The 20,105-nt window shown below is 36.1% G+C and overlaps 1 protein-coding gene across 1 annotated transcript in view; it reads right to left on the bottom strand.

Annotated features, from left to right (window-relative positions):
• Positions 1–2,130: 2,130 nt before the first annotated feature.
• Positions 2,131–20,105, bottom strand: part of LOC145691835 (uncharacterized) — a 56,342-nt gene continuing 38,367 nt past the window's right edge. Inside the window, exons 5-7 of the mRNA XM_081767152.1 lie at positions 16,778–16,895; positions 12,878–12,967; positions 2,131–3,249 (exon numbers count right to left, since the gene is read on the bottom strand). Of these exons, the coding sequence (XP_081623278.1) occupies positions 12,900–12,967; positions 16,778–16,895 (186 nt within the window). The 3' untranslated portion in view covers positions 2,131–3,249; positions 12,878–12,899. The remainder of the gene's footprint in view (positions 3,250–12,877; positions 12,968–16,777; positions 16,896–20,105) is intronic.

Here is a 20,105-nt window from a genome sequence, read left to right as displayed (position 1 = left end):
ATCATTGTACTCGGCATTCCGAATATGTTATTTCAGTCTAGTGTGTATATTCCTTTTCGCCATGCGTAAGAGTACCTTGTTTGTAAGTAGGATATATATTTACTCCAAGATAGACTACTGTGCAGAATTTTGGACAGCGCACTCATTTCGGGTTGCCATGTTCGTATGTCCAAACCTTACTAGAAATTGAGAGTCTGGATACAACCCCAAGTAATTGTTTGGAGCCTACTTTAGTTCGCTGCTTTCATGACATTCCTGTTATACGGTATTCGGAAAGACTTTATACACCAGTGTGAGCTTGATTAAATCCTTTCAGAAACAAAGAAAAAAATACATATTGTCGACAATTAACCTAGATTTATCTCAATTTCTGATACCAATGTTAAATTCACATAAACATAATCAGTATTGCAAATCTTCGCATAAAATATTTGTCTTTGTGGCTTTGAATATGTCACTTATCAGATGTATAGAGACTTTCCGAATACTGTATAAGGACTAAAGTATGATCAATCAATCCTTTTCAAGTATTACTGCTAACCTACGTGTACATATCGTTACATTTTACCCTTGAGTTTTAAGGGCTTTTAAATAAACGTGATCGTTAATTTATTCTGCACTTAAAGAATATTTGAATATTATTAAGTGTGATTCTTGCGTTGTAAAGAAAATATAAGAAATATCGCAAAAATTCCATCTTAAAATGTAAGCGTATAGTTATTTAAAAAGGATTAGGTTCTGAAGCCTCTTATTCATGTAGATAAAAATACAGATGCATAAACACAATTAACTACAGAACAAAGATTTTCCTCATTTTTAGGAAAGTAACCCACCTTCCTCAGCAACTTGCGAGGATAGATCTTGGAAGAAAAAATATAATTCTTACAGAATTAAAACAAATATGACAAGTTTTCAAAATATCATATGTTCTTTTCTAAACGTTTTTTAAAAATATATATACTATGTGATCAAAAGTATCCGGACACCCCCAAAAACATACGTTTCTCATATTAGGTGCATTGTACTGCCACCTACTGCCAGGTACTCGTTATCAGCCACCTCAGTAGTCATTAAACATCGTGAGAAAGCAGAATGGGGCGCTCCGCGGAACTCACGAACTTCGAACGTGGTCAGGTGATTGGGTGTCACTTCTGTCAGAAGTTTGTACGCGAGATTTCCATACTCCTAAACATCTCTAGGTCCACTGTATCTGATGTGATAGTGAAGTGGAAACATGAAGGAACACGTACAGCACAAAAGCATACAGGCCGACCTCGTCTTTTGACTGGCAGAGACCGCCGACAGTTGAAGAGGGTCATAAAGTGTAATAGGCAGACATCTATCCAGACCATCACACAGGGATTCCAAACTGTATCAGAATCCACTCCAAGTACTATGACAGTTAGGCGTGATGTGAGAAAACTTGGATTTCATGGTCGAGCGGCTGGTCATAAGCATCAGGATAGCAGGGTGTGGGTATGGCAAATGCCCAGTGAACGTCATCTGTCAGCGTGTGTAGTGCCAACAGTAAAATTCGGAGGTGGTGGTTATGGTGTAATCGTGTTTTTCTTGGAGGGGGCTTGCACCCCTTGTTTTGCGTGGCACTCTCACAGCGCAGGCCTTCATTGATGTTTTAAGCACCTTCTTGCTTCCCACTGTTGAAATGCAATTCGGGAATGGCGATTGCATCTTTCAACACGATTGAGCACCTGTTCATACTGCACGGCCTGTGGCGAAGTGGTGATACGATCATAACATCCCTGTAATGGAGTGGCCTGCACAGAATCCTGACTTGAATCCTATAGAACACCTTTGGGATGTTTTGGAACGCCGACTTCGTGCCAGGCCTCACCGACCTACATCGATACCTCTCCTCAGTTCAGCACTCCGTGAAGAATGGGCTGCCATTCTCCAAGAAAACCTTCCGGCACCTGATTGAAAGTATGCTGAGAGAGTGGAAGTTGTCATCAAGGCTATGGGTCGGCAACACCTTATTGAATTCTAGCAGTACCGATGAAGGGCGCCACGAACTTGTAAGTCATTTTCAGCCAGGTATCCGAACACTTTTAATCACATAGTGTATACATTTCCCCATGCCATTTTTGTTTTCTAGTGGCAACTTGTGGGACAAACAATCCATTAGTTAGAAGTCTATTTCGTAACTTATATTAGTAATGATCGCACTGTGGAAAATATTTACTTCCTTTACACGAGGGTTGGTGGTTATTCATAGAAAACTCTTGAAAGACTATTATGCAACTTGTGAAGAAGGGATAATTGTGTAAGTTCATATTGTTTGAGGAAGTAGTGCTACTACAGTAGTTTAGCAGTAGAGCGCGTACCTCTACTTTAAGGCGTCCTTGGTTTGATTCCAGGCTATGTGACTTTGTGGTGGATATAATCGTGTCCGTTGCTTTTTTCAAGGTTCTTCCAATTCCTCATACTTTATTATTTCTCCAGTTCTCCTGTTATCTCTCAGTTACATTTATCATCAGTCTCTTCTAGCTTACGGAGAACAATCATATACCTAGGTAGTATGGCTCACTTTCTGAAGTTATAGTATTCTTGTAGAAACCTAATATACAACTGGTTTAATTTGGGCTTTGAAACAACACAACAGTCGTGATAGTCTCATAAATGACATATTTAGTTAACACGCTTTTTAGATAAAGGATTTAATTTGTTTGGTTGGAGTTTAGTGTCCCTTTTCAGCATCGATACTATATGAGCATAATGCTTTCAAATTTCATAGCTTTCCCATCAGGGCCCCGTACAAAGGCACACGCGCTAGCCACTAGGCTGGTGTGGAGGCTTTAGGTAAAGGAGGTGGGTGACAAATGTAAGTAAATGATTTTGTGTAATAAAAGTGGGAAGAAGTGGAAGAACCTCGGAAAAGTTCATGGATATGATAGTCGATATTACTTATCCACAACTTTAAGTGACTGAAACAAATCCTTTACATTTTTACCACTGAATTAACGTTCTTTCTTAATGTAAAATAAGAATACTTCTATCAATCTAAATAGTACTTTTATTTTTCATTTTTATTGCTAATATTTTAATCTACAAACTATAGAAACCTTTGTCTATCTTAGCATTATTCGCTAATTCCTATTAAAACCCTTGGAAGGGGCTGGTATTGGTTATGCTTTACATTATCTTCTTCATCTTCAGCTTCCTTATCTTTTCTTCAACCAAGATGATTTGGTAGCATTGTTTTTACTTTCCTTTATAATAGCAGGAGCTTGTCTGAAAAATAAATAAAATAACAGCTAATACAAAGGTACAAAGGTTAATTGGAAGTTCATTATACTTTAATACAAACTATTGCCCGTTTCACGAATTATTAAATATTACAATTTTCCTACCGAAATGAATCTATGAAAGAAGCACGGGAAAAACCAACGCAAAGCTAGTAAATTACGAGGTTAATCTCAAAAGTGAAGTCCCAAAAGCGCTGGAAGCGTAGGGAAACTGTTCGTGCGGCTGTTGTCAACATTGTTGTGTTTGGTTTCCTCCACTCCAAAATAGGCCAGGAGGCATATGTCTGAAACGCACAGTAGCTGTTTGTAATGGAGCTCCCGTTTCGTGGCGCTACCATAAAGTGCGAAGTCCGCTCAGTTATTCGGTTTTTGAATCAAAAGTTGTTAAAGCGATTGAAATTCATCGCCAGTTGACGCAAGTGTATGGCAAGTCGTGCATGGATGCCAAAAACGTCCGCAAGTGGTGTAAGGAGTTCGCAGCTGGTCGTACTGAAATTCAGGACGAAGAGAAGAGCGGGAGACAGTTGCAAAGGTTGAGCAAACCAATAACTAGCACCTGCTTTCTAAGTTGAAAGAACATGAGCAACGACGACGAGGTAAAAGTTCAGGCTCAACGCTTCCTGAAACATAAAACGATGAGATGATATGACATGGACATACAAAAACTGCTACAGCGCCTACAAAAATGGATCGACTGAAATGGCGATTATATAGAAAAACGTATAAATGTACCAGCTTTATAATAAAGGAAAGGATATTGAAAATAAACGTCTCCTTGTGTTTCTAAAAAAAAATAGCACACTTTACTTTCGGGATTACCCTCGTTGTATATACACACCGCTTGTTCTAATAAGCTATTATTAAGCGACTACTTCTTGTTCTACTAAGCGAACACCACCTGTCCCACTAAAAACCGATCGTTCAATTTTGTTCGTTTGTTAAGAGTTCTAATATTTTCGTTGTGCCTCCCCTCCCTCTTTCCATATCGTTGCGAAGGTTACAGAAACATGTACGGTACAGTAATGTGAATGTGAATATACGATATTTCTTTCGGAAGAGAAGATTTTAATTAATATTTTCATATCTTTTATTCCTTTACAACTACATTAATATCTCTCTCTTTTTCACTATTTAGAATTCACAAAGAAGGAATCAACTGTAAATTGTCTTTTTAACACAATTTTCTCGGGTAATTTTCTCCTCGAGTGAGTTTAAAAGCGTGTGAAATAAGTCATGAAAACTTGTCTTATCATTGCAATCTTAGGCAATTGTTCTATAGTTTCTAGTGCTTTTGACATCCGACCACAACAGAAATTAAGTCTGAACTAATCTCTATTCATTATCTTCATTTTATTTATTTATTTAATTATTTATTTTTTCTGAGAGTAAGGAAGAAAATTATAGCACAGTATTCTCATGATTCATTTTGAAGTAAATTTTAGGAACTACAGCTACCATGTAGAATAAAGTCATTCAAGTTCGGCTTGTTTTACTTCCAATTTACGAAGAGTTCTATTCATTTAATACTATAAATGACATTTCATTCCAATTTAAGAACTTCATATTCTCGACACGTATGCCACTTTTCGTTTTTTCTTGCTCCAAGAGATTTCAGATAAAGAGAGTGAACGAAATACCTTCCGATATAGTCATGTCACACAATTATATTCGTTTTCTTTTTTCAATGCGATTTGGATATTTCGGGAAAACAATGCATTTCCATGTGACAAGCAATTGAGGATAAAGCAAATCACGTGATGCTCTGACTTTCTAGAATGCTTGTCGAAAATTAATGTTTATTTGTTGATTAAAGGAACTTGGAAGAAAATTGAAAATATTTCCAAAAACGAAATTGCTTGGTTGAGTGATTTACATAAGGATTTAAATAAGAAATTTTGTTAAAAATAAAATGTTAGTTGATAAAAATGCTACATTTATGCTTCAAGGATCTTAAGTGTAAAATAACAAAATTATTATATAGTTTTTTTGAAAAAAAAAAGTACAGGCTATTAAGTGTGCAAAAAATCAATTAAGAAAAAAACGATAAAATAAACAAAATTATTGTTCTTTAAGATCATATAAAAAATGTATGAAGTGTTCATTCATTCGTGACGATGCTAAGTCACTGTGTATGACTATTCGATAGAAAACAGAAAGATCTTTGTATTTTATAATTTAAGTTGGCTATTTTGCCATTGTTAAAAACTTGTAATTTACGTATGTTAATAGTTTGTTAAAACTTATTTAATGAATGCATTTCCAATTAGAAGAACACTTATGACCAAACTAGGTACAATCACATCATTTGTTAAAATATTTTTCTGTTACAAAATGTCTTATGTAAACTTTACTTTTGTTTTTAAAAATGGCAAATAATTCTAACAAAATAATAAAACAAACTTACCCCTTGGCGAAGTTCAAACATTTTTCCTTAGTTTTAAGCATACTATTCTAAGCCTGCAGTAATTAGTTTGGTTTCCTAAATAACAGTCAAATATAGTACACGTCTAAACTTGCTAAATTTTTATAACAAATTGTATATGTACAAGTTTTTACATTGATTATTATTGTTATATTTTTAATATAACATCATCACTTAAAAAATATTAATTTTGCTACGTAATATCACATCTTTTTCCTTTCCTTTATAACGTTACAATATACAGGGGATGGACAAAAAAATTAAAAACACTTCATACAGGACACGTGTACAACACGTGTTCCGGTTGCCGATCGTTTTTTGTTTTCAATGTGTCATGTGGACCTTCCTCTTAAGTCGGCAGTAACCAGTTCACCTGTGAGTGTCGTGGTGTGAAAGTGGTGCGGTAAAATGGGCGACCTGACAGACTTCCAAAGAGGCATGATCGTTGGTGCCCGTCTGGTTGGAGCTTTACTGGCAACAGTGGCGAACATTGTGGGGGTATCAAAAGTCACTGAGTCCAATGTCACGAGGACGTACACAATTCATGGGCAAACGACGCCTGCAAAGCACAACAGTGGTCGGAAAGACATTCCTGTCAGATAGGGACCGGAGGGCATTAAAACGGATTGTAGCAGCTAAAAAGAAGACCACTGAAATGAAAATTACGTCTGAACTCCATTCCGGTCTACAGAACCCGATTTCATCGAAAACAGTGCGACGGGAACTTCATAAAATGAAAATTCATGGCAGGGCCGCTATCACCAAACCCCTGGTCACAGCAGTAAATGTAAAGAGGCGTATCCAGTGGTGCAAGGACCACAAGGCGTGAACTCATGAGCAGTGGAAACACGTAATGTGGTCCGATGAATCGACCTTCACCTTGTTTCCAACAACCGGTCGTGTTTACGTATGAACACCGTCGCAGACCTATGATATAGACTGTATGCTCCCAACAGTAAAGCATGGGGGTGGTTCTATTACAGTATGGGCAGTGATGTCTTGGTTTTCTGCAGGTCCCATCATAGCCCTGCATGGAATGATGAATGCTAAGGCGTATGAGGCCATTTTGGGGGATCAGGTTCTATCCATGACCCAAATATTGTTCCCTGATGGTGATGGCATCTACCAAGATGATTTGGCACCCTGTTACGCTGCAAAATGGTGAAATAATGGTTTGAGGAGCATGATCAGCAGCTATCACACCACCCCTGGGTCCCACAATCACCAGATCTGAACATCATTGAGCTATTGTGGTCTGAATTAGAAAGGCGTGTTCGGTCTCATTACCCTCCACCAGCATCCCTTAAGGAACTGGAGCATGGTTTGGAGGAAAAGTGGAGCAAAATTCCACACACCAGGATTCAGGAGCTGTATACGTCCATTCCACGTCGGATCCAAGCTGTTTTGAACGCAAAAGGAGGCCCCACACCATACTAGGTATAGTTTTCACACTTTTGCAAACGTTTTGAATTTTGTTGTCCAATCCCTGTATGTAACTTACGTCACTTGAATTTGTTTGATGCCTGTGTTTAAAGGATTGTTAGGAAAAAAAGTGTACGATTTTATTTTTCTATAGTAATAGATAATTGAGTAAAAATATAAACAAATAAATGGTTTCTGGTCGTATATTTTAAATACCCTTAAATTCTTCATCGTGGAAGTTCAGTCTTTTTTTTAGCATTTTCATTTCAGTTGTACTCTTTTGGAGTTAAAAAGCAAACTACTTTTTTGAGGTAAAGTGATGCCTGGAAGTCACTAAGAACATGGGAAACGCTGTTAGGGTTATGATAGAAATTAAGTTACTAAATCTTTTGGACAGTAGATCACCCATTTTTTTCGTATCATGAAAATGTTATTAATGTCAGCATTTGAGGATATTTCTGAATACCACATTTCAGGTTTTATACCACACTTCATCGTACTGTTCTGTACTGCATAGTATTAATTGAAATATCCATCATTTTGGTCAAAAATTGTTTCGTCTTTAGTGAGGTTGAATGAAGCCACTGAATGTGCGATTGTTCTGGCTTGACGCTGATTAGTACAGGTCCATAATTTACTCGCAGATGAATGACTGAGTTTCAGCAACATCAACACCTTCCTGCGTTCAGAAACTGAATCACGGACTATACTTTACAACATATTATTCTTCTAGTCATCATGACACATTGTCGTATATACATTAACAGATGATTAGGTATTTCAGGTAGGTATTTTAGGTATTAAATACGTAATAATATCGATGATAATTTAATGAGGATCATCATTATTGGAACACAAAGGTTAGTATGGTGTTAAATAATTAAATACGTGTTTCAGCGTTATACAGTATATATATACAGGGTGGTAGGTAACTCCACCGACAAACTTTGGGAGGTGATTCCTTATATGAAATGAAAGAAAAAAGTTCTGATAAACATGGGACGAAAAACGTCTCCTTTCAGAGTTATGAACCGCCGAAAATTCACGTTTCGAAACACTCTGTCTTAGAACCTACAGGACCGATCCCAAGCGGTTTAAGGAATTACAAAGGAACTAGTATGCGCTCTATCTATATATCCATGTTTTACCATCCTCCGTTATCGGCGAAACGAACTGTAAAAAGGAAATTGAGGTATAGGGATACTCCTTTAAGTACTAATAACGCGTTCGTTTTGCCGATAACGGAGGATGGTAAAACATGGATATTTAGATAGTTCGCATACTAGTTCCTATGTAATTCCTTAAACCGCTTGTTATAGGTCCTATAGTTTCTAAGGCAGGGCGTTTCGAATCATGATTTTTCGAACTTTTGGGCGGTTCATAATCCTGAAATGAGACGTTTTTCGATCTATGCTTATAAGGACTTTTCTTTCATTTCATGTAAGGAATCACCTCCCCAAGTTTTTCGGTGGAGTTACCTATCACCCTGTATATATATGGTATGTATGTATGTATGTATATTACCTAAAAGGGGAGGAGTGGGGGGTTTCAATTATTGTATTAAGATGTGCATATCTCTCGGATTTTAAGTTTACAGATATGAAATTTACTATTTATACCTTCCCTTTCAAATAATTAGAGTTCCAGCGTTCTTTGACATTTGACCTAAAAGGAAAAAAAAAAAAAAAGTTGACTAAAATGTCCATAAGAGGTGCTCGAATTTCGTACGAGACTTCGTACGAGTTCAGGCGAATACTGTTCGAAAAACTTAAAGGAACAAAAAGTTGTCTACCGTAACATCTGGGGAATTTGCTGGAATTTGCTAGTGTTCCTATAAAGAAATGCGAATTTACGTAACAAAATTTCTTTTATTTATATGTATTTGATTTCTTAAAGACTTCTTAAATGCGTACAACACACATGATAAAATGTATTAACTTTCAGGAACTTGATAAGGTGGTTAGGCAACCAACATTACCTTTTGTGGCATGCTGGGTTGCATAAATTACAGTTCGTTGCTACTAATGATATGCCTGTTCGAAAACCAATAAAAATAGCCAGCCTCGCACTAAATATAGATCTTATAAGTAGTGCATGTAAAAGAACTTTTGAAATTGTAGAATTTACTACAGGAAAACAATGTGATACTTGAATATGAAAATCATAAAAAGAAAAAGAATCTTCATTTTCCCCACAAAAGCCGGCTTTTGTTCATATCTACTCTACGATATATATATATATATATATATATATATATATATATATATATATATATATATATATATATATATATAAACTAACTAACTAACTAACTCTATGGCCTATGGAACCCGGAGGTTCAGTGCCGCGTTCACAAAAGCTCTCCACTGACTTCTATCCTTAGCTAATTGGATCCAGTTTCTACCTTGTATTCCTATCTCTGCGAGATCCATCTTAATATTATCCTCCCATCTGCGCCTAAGTCTTCCTAATGGTCGTTTTCCTATGGGTCTACCAGTCAAGACTTTGAGAGCGTTTCTACTTTCTTCCATTCTAGCTACATGACCTGCCCACCTAAGCCTCCTAGACTTGACGACCCTAACAATGTTGGGTAAACCGTATAAACTATGTAGTTCCTCGTTATGAAGCTTCCGCCATTCCCCATTCTCGTCCCTCTTGGGTCCGAATATTCTTCTCAGGATCCTGTTCTCAAATACTTTCAGTCTATGTTCTTCCCTCAGAGTAAGCGACCATGTTTCGCAACCATACAGAACAACAGGCATGATTATCGTTTTATATATTTTAAGCTTCAAATTCCTCGACAGAATTCGCGACGACAAGAGATTTTGAACCGAATAGTAACACGAATTCCCTGCTTTTAGTCGACATTTAATTTCTTCATGAATATGATTTTCGTCTGTTAATATTGATCCTAAATATTTGAAAGTATCCACTTTATCAAAAGTATTATTTAATATTTTAACGCCTCCACAATTTGCCGAATTACGGTCCCGGCGCACTTCCATGTATTTAGTTTTCTCTGCATTTACTTCTAAACCCATGTCCCTGCAAGCGTTTAATAATATCTCTGCATTTATTTCTACTGTTCTCCTATCATCCCCTATTAAATTTACATCATCAGCATATGCCATAACCTGGTGAATGCCGTTCAACTCTAGGCCCTGGTTGCTATCTTTGATTTTCCTTATGGCGTATTCCAGCACAAAGTTAAATAATAATGGCGACAACGCATCTCCTTGTTTCAGGCCATTTTCGACGTGGAAGCTCGTGGACAAAAATTTTCCTACCCGGACTTTACTTTGGGATTCACTTAAACATATCTTAATTAATCTAATTAGCTTTCTCGGTATTCCAAGCTCTGTAAGAACGTTGTATAATGTTTCTCTCCTAACCGAGTCGTAAGCCTTTCTGAAATCAATAAATAGTTGATGTACCGGGGTATTGTATTCCCACTTCTTTTCGAGTATTTGGCGAATGGTAAATATTTGGTCGATAGTTGATCGATTTCGTCTAAATCCGCACTGATAATCTCCAATAATTTCATCTGCGTATGGGGTCAATCTTGCTAACAGAATATTTGAAAGGATTTTATAGGATGTTGACAGAAGAGAAATGCCTCGATAATTATTACAGTCAGTTTTGTCGCCTTTCTTGTGAATTGGAACAATGATCGACTCTTTCCACTCTTGTGGCAATTCTTCCTTGTTCCAGATAAGGAGAATGAGTTTGTGTATCTTGTTCCACAATTTTTCGCCTCCAGCTAAAATTAACTCAGCCGGAATTTCATCTACACCCGGAGATTTGTGTTTCTTTAATTTCTTTATAGCGGCTTCCACTTCTATTCGATTGGGTTCTGGAATATAGGGTTCTGCGGTGTGTATCTCCTTTTCTCCACGCACATTAGTTTTTGGCTGCGTGTTCAGCAAATCGTCAAAGAAATCTTTCCATCTATTTAAGAGGCTATCCGTATCAGTGAAAACTGTTCCGTCAGCTTTCTTTAATATATAAGCACGAGGTTGATAGCCTTTCTTAAATTCGCTGATCCCCTTATACATGTCCCGAATATTTTTATTTTTACTATTATCTTCAAGTTCCTTAATTTTAGCTTTCAAAAAATCCCGTTTCTTTGTTCTAAAAGTTTTGGAAGTTTCCCGCCTGATATCTGCGAAATTTTGTGTAGTTATTTCATTCGGATTTTGTAGCCACCGTAATTTTGCCTGTTTTCTCTTCTCTACTAGTTTAATGCATTCTTGGTCGAACCATGGTTTGTTCCTACGTATTTCCGCGTGTCCCAGTTTTTCTATTGCTGAACTTTTAATGCTATCTCTAATTTCAATCCAAGTAGTCTCAACACTAGTGCACTCCGAGTCTTCTAAAACCGAGAATCTATTCGAAACTTCAATCTGGTATTCCTCTCTTACCTGGCTCTCTTCTAATTTCTTTAAATTAAATCTCTCCGTTTTCGGACATTGAGTATTACCTTTATTCAACGATAATCTCTCCCGTATTATCGCTGCTACCAGGTAGTGATCAGTGTCACAATCAGCCCCTCTAAAAGACCGGACGTCAATTATGCTAGATTGTCTTCTTCTATCTACTAAAACGTGATCTATTTGATTATGTGTTTTTCCGTCTGGTGATGTCCAAGTGTATTTATGAACGTCGCGATGTGGGAATTTTGTACTCTTCACGATTAGGTTTTTGGATGTTGCAAAGTTCACGAGTCTAACACCGTTGTCATTACTTTCCTTATGCAAACTTTCGTTCCCTATAATCGGTGTGAAAATATCCTCTCGTCCTACCTTCGCATTGAGATCCCCTAATAGAATCTTCATATGGTATCGCGGGAGTTGGTCAAATATCCGTTCCACTTCTTCGTAAAAACTGTCTTTTATATCGTCACCCTTATCTTCAGTTGGAGCATGTACATTTAAAACAATAATATCACACCACCGTCCCTTAAGAGTAATAAAAGAAAGTCTGTCAGTAACAAATTCAACCCGTTTAATTGCTGGTAATATTCGTTTGTGAACGAAAAACCCTGTTCCTAACTGGTGATTTTTATTTCCTTCCCCGTAAAAGAACGTAAAATTTCCGGAATTCTCAGATCCATTTCCTTCCCACCTAACTTCCTGAACTCCTACTAAGTCCATCCTGTATTTCTCTAACTGACTCGTTACAGATTTTAACGCGCCTGACCTATAAAGACTTCTAATATTCCATGTTCCAAATCTCATGTCCATTTTCTTTTGCTGATGTCGTGCCAAGTTATCAGTCCTTGTCCGAGGCTTTTGTGAATGTTTCTGAACAAGTACCTTTTTTTTTTACAGGATGAGGGTGTTAGCCTTACCCAAACCCCCAAGCTGGAGGACCACTCCTAGTCGTCTGTCCGCGACTGCTTATTCAGTATATTCGCAGCTAACCTCTATATCTAGAGGCCTTCTCCTCGATCCGCAACCTGAGGACGCGCCATGCCGTGGTGACAGGAACCCACGTTACACGGAACCCACGTTGTGACAGGAACCCACATATATATAGTGCCTTTGTAATTGATTTTTCAAGAAAAATGAAACGAAGGGCGAAAATCGGGAAAGGGCGACGTTCTTTTATCAATCAACTGTGTACTGAACGCAGAATCTTCTGATTACAAAGAAGCATACCACTCTCAGAAATAACTAACTATGAAAGAAATCTCTAGTTGTATAATTCAGTTAACAGGAAAATTTGAGTATTGTATATAAATAGAAACCAAAATCAAAAATTAACGTACCCGTGGATGAGAAGTCATTTTGTCATTCAGCTAAACCTCCTGTACAGAATCTGAATTGGTATGCTCTTTCACACACATCATCAGCAGTAACTAAAATAAAATGAATACAATAATTTTAAACCTTAGGAACAGAATTATTGAAAAAAAAAATAGAATAGTATCGGATTTCGCTTAATAAATATTTTTATGGCATACAACAAGATCGACACTGAATGCACAAGCGATGTATTGTAAAGAGGTCAAACAGCTTTAATCAAGATCTTCGCAAGGCGGAGAGTTAGATAGGTATAACTAGGAAATTCAATGTCAAAACTTTGATAGCGCAATATTGGGATCTATGTTAATATAAACTACAGGGTGCCCAATATACAATGCAACCCGAAGTTTGGGATAGTAGATCTTTTGAACGGAAGCGATACACAAATAATGGTTATACCAAAACGAAGTCTTGTTTATGCATATCTTTTTAAGTTAGGAAACAACGATTGAAGTACACTAGGAACCACACAGTGTTGACAGATGTAACCGAAGGTGTAAATCAACTTTTTTACAAATCACGTAAATTAACTCATAATTCATACGTATGGATGTTCTGTTGTTTATTTTCAGTTTGTGTAGTTGGAGTAGCTTGAAAACTATGGAGCAGAAAAAAGAATTTTTCATTTCCACCGATAACCAATCGGATTAGGCCTCTGTAAGAGGTAACTAGAGAAATTGTAGCTTTCATAAATTAACATTCTGAATTGGCAAAACTGCCGATGTTTCAGTGCATCAAAAGGTGTGTTAAGGATCTGTCTACATTATGCAATTCCTGAAAACAATGAAAAAGAAACTTTGAAATTACCATGATAACTCTTTTACTTACATGCACCCGGCAACATTGCTATTCATTTCTATGGGGCTGCTTAAAGCAAGAGGTATTCAAGAACAATCCTTGAACTATACTGCCGTGTCGTGACAAAACGCTGTAACTTTGGCGAAGAAGTTTTGCGAAAATGAGCCTTAAAGTTTTCATCCGAAAATGTGATCTGTATCGTGTAGAACCAGTGTAACTAGGCAATAATGGTGAACCAATCAATTTTCACCAAATTTAATCGCACAACATGCATTTACGTAACATTACATATAACCACGTGTTTCCAAAGTCAAGATACATTGGTTCTACACGATACAGATAACATTTTCGGATGAAAACTTTAAGGCTCATTTTCGCAAAACTTCTTCGCCAAAGTTACAGCGTTTTGTCACGACACGGCAGTATACAAGACTGGAAACAAACATTCGCAGTGGCACCATTAACACTTCTACTGTTCGTAAAGTTGCTGTCAACATGGTGAAACGTGTGAACCTGCGTTTGAATCAAAAGGGGGAGGGGACACTTCTAGCATCTGCTGTAGAACTGGCAATTCACTTCGTGATGAATAGTAGTGTTGTCTGGTGCATGTAACAGTTTTATCATGATAATTTCAAAGTTTCTTTTTCATTGTTTTCAGGGATTGCATAACATAGACAGATCCTTAACACACATTTTGATGAACTGAAACATCAGCAGTTTTGCCAATTCAGAATGTTAATTTATGAAAGCTATAATTTCCCTAGTTACCTCTTACAGAGGCCTAATCCGATTGGTTATCGGTGGAAATGAAAAATTCTTTTTTCTGCTCCATAGTTTTCAAGCTACTCCAACTACACAAACTGAAAATAAACAACAGAACATCCATACGTATGAATTATGAGTTAATTTACGTGATTTGTAAAAAAGTTGATTTACACCTTCGGTTACATCTGTCAACACTGTGTGGTTCCTAGTGTACTTCAATAGTTTTTTCCTAATTTAAAAAGATATGCATAAACAAGACTTCATTTTGGTATAACCATTATTTGTGTATCGCTTCCGGTTCAAAAGATCTACTATTCTACTTTAAATACAAGGTGATCATCAGACAACAGTACAGATCTCGAGAAAATGTAAACGATCATAAGATTATCATTCATGATCACAGCTTCATGTAACCTACGATTGAGATTCAAAATTCTATAGTTCAGAAGCGACTGATGTATTTCTAAGACATCGTGACTATAACTGGTATTACTTTAGAGAGATCTTGGTTAGAGAAAAATAGTAGACACATCTTAGTATTGAGAAAGGGCAAGAACTAGTGTATTATGATTAATAACATTAGTGGCTAATTTGAGTTTTTCAGTATGATTTCAAAAGTAAGCAGAATAGAATTCAGGTAGATATTGGCTTGTACTTTTCTGAGATCTTAAGTTAATCTCAAATAATAACAGTTTCCTTTACTTTTATTAGATTATTACCCAATACTACTAAAAGTCTTCTTTTTTAGTGATCTTCAGAGTTGGAAGAACCTATGAACAGCTTTTTAATATTATATGGGTGTTGAACATCATCATAAGAAATTTTCCACATTGTTAACTTACATACGTATATGCCATGAGTATTAACCAAATTATTCGATACGTTGTTGAAAGAATGTTTCAGCAAAAGATCGTTTCAAAATAACAAGGATGATCCAAAATTAACTTACTGACGATAACAAAGTCAGTTTTGTTTCACTTTGTGAAACTACAGTGGACTTTCAAATCATAGGGATCCAATATTGAAGCCAGAAGTGACAGATCTACCACTTCTTTGGTTTCAATAGAGTGGTAAGGGTCTATCTCTCGCGTTGCTGAATCCATATCAAGAACTATTTGTCGCTGTGCTTTATCGTATTTGCTCTATGACGTTCCAATATTGAAATTGGAAGCAGTTGGTCTACCACTTCGGGTTTCAGTAAAATAATAAGAGCAGATATAGAACTTACTCTTGGGATGCTGAAACCATATTACAAAACCACTTCTCATCTTTTCTGCTCTGATACCTGCCGATAGAAGGAGAGAATTGTTCTATAAGGTTTCCCATACTGCATACACATGGGTATGCAGTATGGGAAACTTTATCGGGACATACGTTGATACATCAGATAGTAGTCTTAAATACCCGTTCAGGAATTGAAACCTACTCTTCTTTCTTCAAAAGCTTTAAGTTAGGGATAGGTAATACCTGTTTTCTTCAAAACTGGTTCGGTTTTTCACTGAAACCGGTTTCGGCTTGTCCAATGGCAATCCTGTATCTATTCTTTAAATTCAATTACATTTAGGAGGGAGTGGAAATATTGTTGTTGTTCAGAGTAGTGTTAATGTTTCTTCTTCTTGTTATCGAATAGGTTGATGGGCAACATGGAAATTTTTACAACTTTTCTCTCCGTTGGGAGAGCTGTTTTATACTTTAGTAAGGTCTCTTCTTTGTAACTGCATTTAGATATTCTATTCTTGGTCTTTCTCTTCGTGGTTTTCCTTCTGTCTTTCCCTCTATCAACATGGTGATCCAATCGGAATGCCGAATAAGATGGTCAAGCATGCTGTTTCTTCTTTTTCCTATTATTTTCATTTTCTGTTGTTCTACAATAATGCTTATTTGGAGATCGAAACTGAAGATTACTAGATAAGTTTATTATAAAATAAAAGACAAATTCTGACCAAACCATATACTGTCTAATAAGGAGTAGCATTACAGTTTCAGCAAACTATCTTTGCCCTCATCAGGCACATTCTGGCAAAGATACTTTGGCGAAACTGTCACACTATTGTCTTTTATTTTATACAAGAAGTTCCAAAGCTAGAATGAATGCTAATGAAAGTTTATTGTATATTATTGTTGTTATTAGTAGCATTATACTTATTTCTAGAATTATCACGTGCATAATGAATATACGATAATTTTTTGTAATGTACGATAATTTTAAATTTGAACATCCATAATTTTGTTCTCTGATGTTGACAACTCTGATTGAAACCACGTTCCATAAGTCAGAATGAAATTGAATTCGAGCATACCTTCCTTAATGCATGTTTTAGCGACATATATCGCATACTCTTTTTGATGTTTATCCGTTACATATTTTTCTATGATTTCTTTCATGGCTGACAGGTTGAAATCTCCCCAAACGTTCATCTGAAAAATAATAATAATAATTGATATGAAAACATTAACAATATCAGAATCAATGTACTACGTTGGTTTTAAGTAGCTATAACTACTACAGGACTACTACTAAGTACTAAGTAGCTATAAGTGTCTATAAATTCAAGTAAACTGGAAAACTCAAGAAGAATACATCATCTTCCACTAAGATATGTCCGCCATCATTCTGAATTTCAATGCATTTTCTCAAACATTGCGATGCTAGACCTATGCAAAAAAGTGCATGCATATAATGAACATACCGAGATTGAATAAGATACTATATGTACCTTAGTCAATTTACAGTATTTATTTCTACTACACCAATCGAATAGTCAAGGAGGTTTTCTGTACAGATCGCTGCTTGTCTGCTCAACTTTCCGCAGAGACTTTATTTAGCCTGAGAAACCGCATAAAGCGTATCAGTGTCATTTCGAAGTAAGACTAAGTTGCAGTTCCTTTAAACTTTTGACAAAATCTTGATATGTCTTTAACCTACGCTCTTCCTCCAGCTCAATGCCTTATTTCTCTTCTTCCTTAACCTCCTCTTCTCCTTTCAGATTTTCCATATAATTCTCAACTAAAGCATGTATATCCATCGTGTCTTCTTCGGTTTGCACATCATTACCTGTTTTGCTAAAATATATCTAACCTCTCATAGGGTGTCTACAAAGTTTCTAAATGTTGGACTCCGAAACTTGAAATTTTCCGTTAAGAGGCTTGTTTTAATTTTCATTGTCCGCGTAATGCAAGTTCCGTTTCATGAAGAGAATTTAACACGATTTTTACCAGTAAATTCATGGGACCGTGAAATATTTCCGTTTAACATAAGTTTCTGTTTAATAAAGGGTCCGTGAAAACAGATTTTACTGTATAATGAAATTCTGGGTAACTCCAAAATTAGTCTCTTATAATGAAATGCTGTTATCGTGAAATAGCCAATTCTCAAGAACTCATCTTTTGTTATGTCCATTGTAGGCTTTACATTAAATCAACATGAATTTACACACAGAAATATGAAATATATAATAAAACAATGAAAGCACGTAAGTATAGCAGTATGAAGTGTAGTTGGTCAAACTTTATTCATCCAGTCATTATGCAATTGTATGTTTTAAATAAAGGCACGTGTTAAGCAATTGTTATGGGAGAATATTATGTTAAACTGAGCATATACATAATTGAAACAAGTGTAAGTGGATAATAATTGAAGTTAATTTTTAATGTTTTATAGTAAGAACGATCTATCTTGCTACGATTTATTTCTTTGTTTCTTGCATTGGAAGAGTTCTTTCAAATCGCTATCCTGTTTGACCGATCGTGTACATATGAATGAAAAATGGTTACTATATCATCTAAAGAGTAAAATAACGTTGTAAGGAATACATATTACATAGCAGGATGAATTTGAATTACATTAAAAAAAAATAAAGTTAAATATAGGCAAAAAGATGAATATAAGTTTTAACACATTAAATAGGGAAAAAGGAAGGGGCTAAAATAATTTAACAATTTTGAACAATTCGTTATAGTGGCTTTTGTTGCAGCGATATTATTATCTTAAATGAAATGTGAGACAATAAAAATATGATTACAAATAAGAATAAAGCTACTTAAAGAAGGTCAATTTATTTAACATATTTTCCTCCATGGTCAAACCATTCTTCAAGAACGACCAATTATATTTTATCAATTGAGTATTCCTGATAAATTTTTCTCTCTCTTAAAGTAAATAATAGAATACCAAAATCTTTAGCATATACAAGATAGCAGATTAGATAATACGTAATAAGAGCAATACTAATTCTATATACAGCAACTATATACTGTATGTATCTAGATATATATAAAAACTTGTTTTCCGATGTAGAAGAAATATATTCAATTCAAACCTATTGTGTTTTTATTGGCAAATAATCCATAGTGTACATATACAAATATGCTACGTTAAAACATCTTTTATTTTACAAAGACAACTAAAAATATCTAAGAAAGAATGTTTTTATGTTCAATCTTGTTAAAGAAAACTACGCTAGCTATTTCTCTAAATGATGAAATTCCCCTTCCTCGCTTGGACTAAAATTCAGACTAACGTTTCTGAGAGTAATGCTTAATTCGGATAACACATCATCGTCAACAGAAGTCCAGATGAGGTTTGTGTTCCTTCACAGTTTATCCTCGAAGGTGGATGGCGTGCCTTCAGGGTAAAGGACAGCTACTACAGTCGATAGTTATTAAAGCTATTCTAAATGACAACGGCTTATATCAACCGACAACGGCTTTATTCGTTTTTCACGCATGATGCTAACTACTCTGCTACCTTAGGATAAATACATAGACCTCGACAGAACATATGGGCTAACAGAAATTAGAATACAATACTGTAAGGTTACACGGTTTAGCCTTAATCATATTAAAGCAATAAATATCACACGCACATTCATAAAACAATTTATAGCCTAACATCTATATTCCCATAATCCCACAGGCTTTTTCTCTCTATATATTCATTCAATATCACGAGATATAGGGTGGCCACAAAGTCCGTTACCCTTGAAAATAAGTAGCATAAACCACTAAACGTACGTAAACAAATATACAGAAAGAACTGAATGACATGAACAATAATGCTTTCGAGAAGTTTTATTGAGATAGGAAACATTAAGTGTCCAAAGGATCAGTCTGTCTACCGTCATTCTCATGACAAAGGATAATTACGCAGCCAGGTTCTGTGCGACATTTTGCGGAGCATTGTAGGTGTAACTTGAATGAAAGCTTGTTTCACAGCTTCTGTCAGTTCGGCAGTGGTATTGTAACGGGTTTGTGCAACGATGCCCTTTATGAACTCCCAAGCGCATTCTCACAGGTGGTGAGGTCTGGGCTTCATCGTGGCCAGGCAACTGGCGCGGGCAGATCAGAACTACCACGACCAATCCAACGCTCAGGAAAGACTTCTGTAAGATATTCGCGTACGTCGAGGGCATAATGGACAGGTGCCCCATCGTGCTGAAACTAACGTATCTTTAATTCCGTGTTTCTCCAAGAAAGGAACAAACCAGTTCTGCAACATGTTCAGGTATGCAACAATTTGCAACAACACGTTCTTCAATACTGTAACTGGAAGTATCAACCATTGTTCACACAATCTGAAACAATGGAAAACTTTACATTAGCATTTATAAAGAGATAACGACAAAACTT

Source organism: Thermobia domestica, chromosome 8 (assembly GCF_964235325.1).
Source record: "Thermobia domestica chromosome 8, izTheDome1.hap1.1, whole genome shotgun sequence".
In the NCBI taxonomy this organism is placed as follows: Eukaryota; Metazoa; Arthropoda; class Insecta; order Zygentoma; family Lepismatidae; genus Thermobia; species Thermobia domestica.
Note: the sequence above shows the minus strand (reverse complement) of the source record. Positions and strands in the feature narration are given on the sequence as shown.